We start from the raw sequence: 9,235 nt of genomic DNA, 5'->3' as shown, positions 1-9,235 counted from the left end.
CACTGTAGGAGCTTTTTCTTTATGCTTAGCCCTATTTATGAGGAGTCTATCAGCCTCGGTTAGTCTGCCTGCCCTGTTTACAGAGATGAAAAACCGGTTAAAATTTTCGGCTTTCTTCTAGTCTTCAGTGATGGTGATGCCTGAAAGGAAAAAAAGGTTTAGGGTTGCTTTTTTGTCTTTCTCCCGAGAGGTTGCTGACAAGGGACCAAGCCTTTGTTTCATTGTGGCGAAGGTCAAGATCTTTGCAGGTTTCAGTCCATTTCTCTTTTTTGGCTTTTTTAACTGTCACTTTCACCTAAGCGCAGGTCTTGTTGTAGTGTATTTTGTTTATTCGTGATGGTGATTTTTCCAATGACTGTCTGGCTTTCTCTCTTTCTGCGAAAGCAGTCTGGATTTCTTCACTCCAAAAGGGTTTGAAATTTCTTCGGCATCCCCCTGGAATGTGCTGAGATGCAGCTTAAAAATATTCTGGGTTATTTGTTCATTAAAAAGATCAGCATCTTCTGTTTCTGTTATGCCAGAGAGCAATTCGTCCGAGGTCTTTTCGCATTCTGCCCAGTTGGCTTTCTTAAAGTTCCATCGAGTCCTCTGAGGGTGGTTCAATGCAGGTTGGGAGGTAATCTGTACAAAGATAGGCCTGTGATCACTTCCCATGTCATCAATCACTTCGATGCGACAGGAGTTTTTAATGTCGGATGAGCAGATGGTGAGATCAGGCCGGCTGAGAGTCAAGTGGGCTCTATGAAGTAAGGTAGGAGTTGAGTTGACATCTTGTAACACAGATAGGTTGCTGGTTTCGCACAGCTTCTCAATCTTTCGGCCTGTGCCGTTATAGTTGATGTAGCCCCATTCAGGAGAGTGGCCATTGAAGTCACCCGCACAAATGGTTTTCTCACAGTTGGCTGTTTGCAGATCTGACAAGTCGCATGTTGTCTGAGGGGGGCTGTATACATCGTAAAGTGTGTACTTCCTACCAATGTGCCATGGTAGCCTTCTGGATATCTGTCGGTTGGGCAGATGATAAGTCTACGACATCTCTCTGAACATCGTTTCGCAGGTTAGTGACTACACCGCGGCATCCTGTGCATGTGCAGGAGTAACTGGTGCATCCTGTGATGTTCAGGTCCGTACCTTTGTGTAGGGTTTCTTGAAGGAGGGCAACATGAATCTGCCGGTCCTTCAGGACTTTGAGGAGTTCTGTTTTCTTGTTCCTCAAACCACATATGTTAAGTTGCAAGAGGTTGAATAAACTCTTCTTCTGGTTGGGGATGTAATTGGCTCCCTTCTCACGCCGAGAGCTTTTCCGTGGTGGTTTAGCACGGTTTCTATGTGTATCACCAGTAGCTGACTTGTCGCTCAGAGCAGCCCGGTGATTGCGCTGCCTGGCGCGGACCTTGTTTAACGAGGCGACGTCCGAGCTTGCATGGTGTTTCTTTCTTTGTGTCATGGCAATTTGGACTGGGGGTGTCTGTAGACTGCCTGCCCACCCTGAGAAGAGACCATTCATGTTGAGGATAGGAGGATACAAGGGGTTTTCATGAGACTGGAAAGACCTAACTGCCCTGTGACCGTGTAATTCCGGTACGGTTCACGTTGCCCATTCCCCGCCACCAATGGCTACTGGCTAAAGTTTCCTACTCTTGCATGAGGTATCGGCCAAGTGAGAAAGCCATTGGACCGTTACGTCCTGGGTCGTTGTGCCTTTACTAAGAAGTCCATGGCCAGAAGGCAAGTCAGGCATTCCGCTCGGTCCGACCTCTGCACCCAGACACTCTCAAACTGGCTGGTACCTTCTCAGCCACAGAGGGAGTGATGATAAAAAGCAGTAGGGTTGTTAGGCAGATTAGACACCCACTCAAGGGGGAGTAGGGGTGTGTTAGTGAGGAGCATAGCGTCTACCACGCATCGGTGGGTTCTGCCTCCTGCACCTTGTGGGGCCACACTTGCTCCCATCCTATTTTTTTAACCCCTCTAAGAAACGGGGGGGGGGGGGGGGGTTGTTGGCGCCAACAACTCGTCATTCGCCTGAGCCGTGTCAATGAAAACAGGGGTCACTACGGTCGGCTGGATTGGGAGAAGCTGTTTGAGACGCTTAGGCATTTCTCAATATTTAAATGAGTCCTATCACCAGGACGTGAAAGGAGACCATTTTGGAGAGGAAAATTTTCCGTCGCTATCCGGATTTAAACCCGGGACCTATTGAATGAGAGGCGAACACCGTAACCTCTTTACCACGAGAATCCCTTTTCATGCTTTAATTGTGTTCTTCAGTTTTGTTTGCTTTTGTGTTGGGTTTTTTGTTTTTGTTTGGGTTAGGGGGGCTTTTTTCGCAACTGTATAGCTCACCATGAAGTTCTTGGAAAACACGCTGGAGTTTTTCTTAACAAATAAGTATTTTTAATGCTGGTGTTTAACATCGACATCATTTGCATAATTTAGGATACTGACTTCGACCCTACCTGTCACGGCCAGAGATAGGTTAAAAAGGGACACAACGTTCCAGTAGAAAGATCGAGATACTCGATAAAATTTTCCCCACACAAGAACCAAACTAGATTGTTCTGCCGAGAACGACAAACAGCGCATTAACAACTACACCACTGACTCCAGAACAAGTACAACTCGATATCAATTAAGAAATTTAATGTTTGAAATTCTATGAGACCAGGGACAAAAATTAATCCTCCCAAGCTTCTTCTGTGCGTCATACACTGACAGGGGGGCTCTCGTGGCCTAGAGGTTAAGGTGTTGGCCTCTCATTCAAAGGTCCCGGGTTCGATTCCGGGTAGCGACCAAAAAATTTTCTTCTCTAAAATTGTCTCCTTTCCCATCCTCTCCTGATCTCTAACAATGTTCTGTTGTCTGCTTTCATTTCCACTTTCTGCCCCCACCCCCTCACCTCCTTTGCCCCCTCCTCTGGGCTCCTGGCTCTTTCTGCAGCCTTTCTACTGCTACTCCTTGGCTCCTCCTAACTGCTGTCTTTCTGCCACACCCCTGATCTTCTGGTAGGAAAGATCTACACCTAGCCTTCTCGGACAAGGGCGAAAAATCTCGGAGGGCCCGTGTGCAAGTTGCGCACGTTAAAGATCCCTTGGTGGTCTAAAATCGACAAGAGTAGGCTTCGGCCGCCACCCGGGCAAAATTCCAAATTTCCTACCAACTGAAAAATATTAGGTGTGTCCCGCGCGCTCATATGACCTATGCAGTTGCGAGCGCCGTAAAACCCTATACTAAACAAACAAACATACACTGACACATTATCTCGGAAGACCAAACCTCTTTGAGGTGCACAGATGTGCGCGCCATCTGTCCACACGCAGTGGATCGGAATCGTATTCAGCTGTATTTTTCCGTGAATATAATTAATTATTGGTGGCCTACGTGGACTAGGCTATGTTATTGCTTACCTTTCTCATCTGGAATGATAATATTATATTACGTGCAAACAATAGGTGCATGGGCAATCATACGTTCTCACGGGCATGTGAAAACTTCGATTGTTTATGCAAGTACATTGCAAACCGGCAAAAACTGTTCTTGTAAGATCGAGCTCGTGAGCGGCCCAGTTTAGTTGTTCCTGTAAAATAAGAGATACGTTGTATGAACGTACAGATCGAATGCCCGAATTTTATGCTGAGAGTTCAGTTGATGAAAAAGATTTGGGTCAGAGAAATGTTGATTTAAAAAAAAGATTTAAAAAAAAATTAAACGTCCTTCTAATCGCTCCGGTGCGAGGACAGAATAATATTTGACGATCCGAAGTTTGCAGCTTTATAAAGAGGTACACGTATCAACGGAAGTCGGAGTCCTTTTTTAAAGTTAGTATATATTCAAGCAGTCGAATTATTTAATAAATCGAATCTGATTTACTATGGGGGTGGGGGGTGGGGGAAGTGACAAGCATCACAACCAATGGGGTCTAGTTCTGGAATATACCAGCAGTCTTCTTCTTCTCTATATTTCTCCTGTTTTTTTCTGGCTTTTTTCTATTGTGTCTATGTACCTTCTCTTGTACAGCAGGGTTTTTGACATTATTTTCTTTTTGCCACAGGGCCACTTCATCCAGGTCAGATGGCAGATTTCGTCACAAATAAGCGATTTTAAGCGAGTTTCTTGAATGGTATTAGAACTTGAATGGTATTAGAAAGTATTGAAATATTTAAACGATAGATATATGCGCTGTTACTTGTGAAAGGTTAATGGGGATATTCTTTGAAAATTATTTCTTTTTTTGAGTTTCCAATGGCAGAAGGGTAAATTTTTCGAACAGGATACACGTTGATTATTCACAGTATTCTGCCAAAAGCAAAATAAATGTTTAAAAACTGCTTTGATTCAGTAAGCAGTTTCAATTCAAGAGCACTGTTTAAAATGGAAAAGATAACTTGTTAGTAGGAATTTTTGATCACTACAAAGACCAACAGTAGAAGACAGCTTTCAGAAAATGGCACGTTGTGTATTTTGATTGTTTGGTTGGATCTATATGCTATTTGTTTTTGTTTATTTGATTGTTTGTTTGTTTGTTTGTTCGTTTGTTTTATGAGCTTAATTGTCTGTAACATTTTTGAATACCCAGCCCTTAGACCAGTGGTAAGAATTGACTGGATCACTATACACAAAAAAAGACGCACAGCTGTCTTCCCCCCTCCTTCTTACACACACAAACATAACTCTGGGGCGAATTGTAAGTATTTCAATTATTTTCAACACAAAAGAAAGGAGAAATAATCATCGCCACTGGGCACGCGAAGAAAAATCCAAATTTCACCTTGTGGCAGAATTAGCTGAATAAAGACATTTGAGAAGTTGTTAGGTTGATCCTCTCTGTGACATTAAGCCCTTAATGGGTTGTAAAACCTACCCAGATGCATGCTCGATCAATCATTAATCTCCAAAAGGAAAAAAAGGCTTGCATAGTTGCTTCATGAAGGCAGCTTCTTTACTGAAATAATGAATATCACAGCAGAAACTGAAAAGAACACGTATCCACCGAAACATGGCAAAATTGAGAGTTGTTTAAGAATCATGACCTTTAACACAATATTCTGCAGTTGTGCAAAAAATTGAGAAGAAGTCGTATTCGCATATTATTGGAATCTTAAGAAAGACTGCATTTAGAAATTTAATAAATAGGAAATACTTCAGTGATAAGCACATTCTCCCCTGACGCAGCCACCTGTTACAAACAAACCGATCAGCTGGCGTCACTGCAAGGTCAATAAAATCTGAACTTGTGCAAATGTGAAAACAATCTGTCCCCCAAATGTAGCTGTGAGATCATCAAAGGCTCAGGTTCTTCATCCCACAGAGAAACTTTAGTCTTCTTAGAAGAAAAATAAAGTAGTAAATTGTGTGGCTTGTCTCCGACTGACGTTGTTTATGTCGTCCGCTGTGCCACGTTGGTATACACTGAACCCCAAATCTCCCAGTCAAAGTTCTGAACAGATGGCGTGTGTCCTCCGGCGGAAGCTCTGTAAACCAAACAGATGAGTAATCAAGTCAAATGATTAGAGACGTCTAAGAAAGAAAAAATAGCAACAACAACTGCCCACTGACAAATTTTCCAGAGGAATCATACGATCGAATTAGGCCTAAACTTGAAGATTGTGTTAAGGGTGTTTAAACAAAAGTGATTGCAAGAGCCAGTTCAGCTCGCTCACACTTTTGTAAGATCACTTAGGAGGGGGAGGGAGCGGGAGCGGGAGTGACATTTGACGATTTGAGGTCAATTAATGGTATCGGGACTTTTTACATATTATAATACTCCAATCACTTGTTAATCTAAAAAGTGTTCACTCTTTTTGTTACAATCATCGTCCTTCAGATTTTCAGTCCTAGAACTTTCATTTTGCATATTACGTAACAAAATGTCGTTTTTTTCCCTCAAAACTTCAATTTTTGATGTTTTTCCTCATCTACTTGTTTATTTTCTTTTTGATTCCAATGAAATTTTCAGGGCTAGTTATTCATACCATAACATAACTTAAAACAGGTGGAAAATAAAATCGATGTTTTCATAAGTGAGTTACATGTTATGTAATAGTAATCGAATTCAGAGGCATGAAGGGGTAGGTCAGTTATCCATCTCTAACTTTTTTCTTATTCAAGATATCCAAAATCCCAACTTACAAAATTCGGTACCAGGGAATGAGACTGCAGACCAGCTATCAAAGACTGGAGCATGCCTGCCACAAACAGACACAGCCGCCTCTTTACAGACCTGCAGATGGATCATCAAAGCCAAAAGCAAAGACGAGTGGCTAAACGGATGGGCCAACACAGAAACAAGAAGATCTCTCTTCGGGCACATGGACAAACCTAACCTCAAAGACCCTTTGAGTCTCTTATGTAGAGCCGATCAGACATTGATCTTCAGAGCCCGAACAGGGCACTTACATTCAAACAAGCATATAAACAGAATTAACCACATGTGGGAACCCCATTGCAGACACTGTGATTACCACGAGGAGACCGTTGAACTTCTCCTTCACTGCCCAAACCTGGCAGTTCTTCGACGCAGGCTCCTACACACACCTACATACTTACAAAGCCTGCTCTCCTCTGACATTGACCAGATGACAATGATATGTGGTTTCTTGAGGGAGTCATTGCACTGCCAAGAGCGAAATGCTCGCAGCTAAAGGGATTTGAAAACAACAACATCTGATATAAAGAGCGTCTGCGACGATAGGGTATGTAAGAAAACAACTGTGCGAGTCGAGTCAATGGGTCTTGAAGCAGGTGGACGAAATACTGCGTATAACAGACCCCTCGGAACACTTTGAGACTTTGTCTTCCACGTCAGTGTTCAGTAACTTTGAAAGTCAGAAGAGTCTTATCTTCTTGAATGTAAAATGAAAATACATTCCTGCATATCATGTACACTTTAAAAAGTAAACATTGTTGAAGATTTTGATTTTTTAAATTAAGATATTGCCCCAACTGTATAGTATGTGGCTCGTTTGGTTCTTATGTCTAAAATGTCACTATTTTTAAGAGTTTCTTTTTTTTTTCCTATTTCTATTTTCTTAAACCTATTTTTTTAATGCACAGGGGAAAAGTGTGAGCGTTTGTGTGCGTGTGTGTGTGTGGGGGGGGGGGAGGAAGATGCCGTTGTTGTGTACTTTGGTTTTCAAAGTAAAAGACATATGACTTCATTCTAGCTAGAAACTTTAAAACTCTTCATAATAGACAACACCCGCAAGTCTGAACAATGCTTCAACACCTCACAGTCATCTTCCAAAGAATTCACGTTAAGGCAAAGAAATAAAATAGATAGAAAATAAATAAATAACTACATGTATCAAACTTGAACTGAACTTTTTTTTTTTAATTTTGAGGAGAAGAATACTAAACAAAGCGGTATCAAATCTATGGCCATTCCAGGTCCTAGTGCACAAACGTTGTACAACATGTTAGACATTGTGGAAATGTAAGTCACACGTACAGTTAGTGTGCATCGCCGTTTTTCTGATTAGCAAATGGATGCAATACTCATGGAAATACGTCTGGCCTTGCAAAAATGTATTTACCATGTTGCAGTGGAGATCAATAAAATCTTATTTCTCCAATGTTTATGCTGTGGAACGAATTCTTCATCTCAAAACTCTGTTGATTCCGAAATCATGTAACAATAGATATTATAGTAATTTGTTACTCTAATAGGCAAAGACAAAATGTTTAAATCCAAGGGTACCATGGGTGTATACAATTTTATTTTGTTTTTCTTACCCTGTTTCTCATGATTACTTTATCTATTTGCAGCGGTTCGGGAACACACCTGTGCTCAACTTTGCTCCTGGCCTCGGTGGCAGCAATGTTCCTGTATGTATACACCATACATGATACGTTTCACACACGGTCAGGAGAGAGCAGTTTCAGCCAACCGACAGCGAGCAGAGATCAGGATCTTCCGCAATCATCTTTCGAAACAGTCCCCTTGACGGCCTCGATACAAAAGCCACTAACTGGAAGTGCAAAGAGACCTTCATCCGCTAACAACCCAATTTTTTTCAAGGACTTGAAATACAGTACAGAAAAGGAAAAGCAGCATGTAGTATTTGTCAAAGTCCATAAGGCGGCAAGCACCACTATGCAAAGCATTTTTTTACGTTACGCAATTGAACATGATCTAAATGTGCTGCTTTCAAAATCTGGCTTACACATCAATGAGCGTAGTAATCATATACCTCTTAATGATCTATACCCCGTCCCAGCTGGGTCGAGGTATGATATATTGTGTAACCATTTAATTTTTGATTACAAGAAAATCTCACCACTCTTTCCAGAGGATACCTTTTACCTTGGAATAGTGCGAGAACCATTCAGTCAATTTTTATCTGCATTTGTTTACTACAGCCAGGTTTGGAAGAGCCAAATTCTTATAAAGGCCATTAAGGCTGCTCCTGATAATCCTATCGAAGAATTTTTAAACCACAGTATGTCATACGTTGGAAACGAGAAACCCAACACTGTGTTCATCAATAATCGAATGAGTGTAGATTTTGGATTTCCGCTTGAGAATTTCGAAGCATCCAAACGGAACCACTCACAGATTGCATCTTTTCTTAAAAAAATAGACACCACTTTTGATGTTGTCCTTATTGCAGAAATGTTCGATGAATCTCTTGTGTTGCTCCGTCGTATGCTCGGGTGGACAACGAAAGATATTATTTATTTGGATAAGAATGTTTTCTCAGCAAAACACGAGATACCCTCCTGGATTCGAAGACATGACTATCCTCCTCATGTGAAACATTTGTTTAGAAACTGGGCTGCCATTGACATCTCTTTCTACAATTACTTTCTAAATAAGTTCAAAGACAGGATCAGTTTTCAGCCGAAAGATTTCTATTCAGAAGTAAAAGCTTTCAAAACATTAAAGCCCAGAATAGCATCATATTGCTCCGCTGTGAACTCAACGGGCTATCTTCACTTTCAGGCTACTGAATATACCAGCGAATTCGTCTTGACGCAAAATGACTGTGCTCTTATGAATGCTAATGAATATCTTCTGACCAGCAAAGCCCAAAATGTGCAGAAACACAGATTTTTCAAGATGGGGAAACCTCCACAGAAATTTAACGAGTCTTGAATCCAACGTCTGGACGGCGCGTTTTGGATAAGAATCCTCATCTTAATAATCAATATGTATTTGTGTGTGTGTGTGTTTGTGTGTGCGTGAGTGTGTATGTTTGTGTGTGAGAGTGAGTGTGTGTATGGATGTATGTGTGTG

At 41.5% G+C, this 9,235-nt stretch overlaps 1 protein-coding gene across 1 annotated transcript; it reads left to right on the top strand.

The window, feature by feature from the left end:
* The first annotated feature begins 7,549 nt into the window (after positions 1 to 7,549).
* On the top strand, positions 7,550 to 9,133 carry LOC101852527 (galactose-3-O-sulfotransferase 3). Its single transcript, XM_005090339.3, has one exon. The coding sequence runs from the start codon at positions 7,742 to 7,744 to the stop codon at positions 9,092 to 9,094; it is 1,353 nt and encodes a 450-aa protein (XP_005090396.2). The 5' UTR covers positions 7,550 to 7,741; the 3' UTR covers positions 9,095 to 9,133.
* Positions 9,134 to 9,235: the final 102 nt, after the last annotated feature.

The sequence above is a fragment of the Aplysia californica genome, unplaced genomic scaffold (assembly GCF_000002075.1).
Source record: "Aplysia californica isolate F4 #8 unplaced genomic scaffold, AplCal3.0 scaffold00015, whole genome shotgun sequence".
Classification (NCBI taxonomy): domain Eukaryota; kingdom Metazoa; phylum Mollusca; class Gastropoda; order Aplysiida; family Aplysiidae; genus Aplysia; species Aplysia californica.
This window is presented reverse-complemented; position numbering and strand designations above follow the sequence as displayed.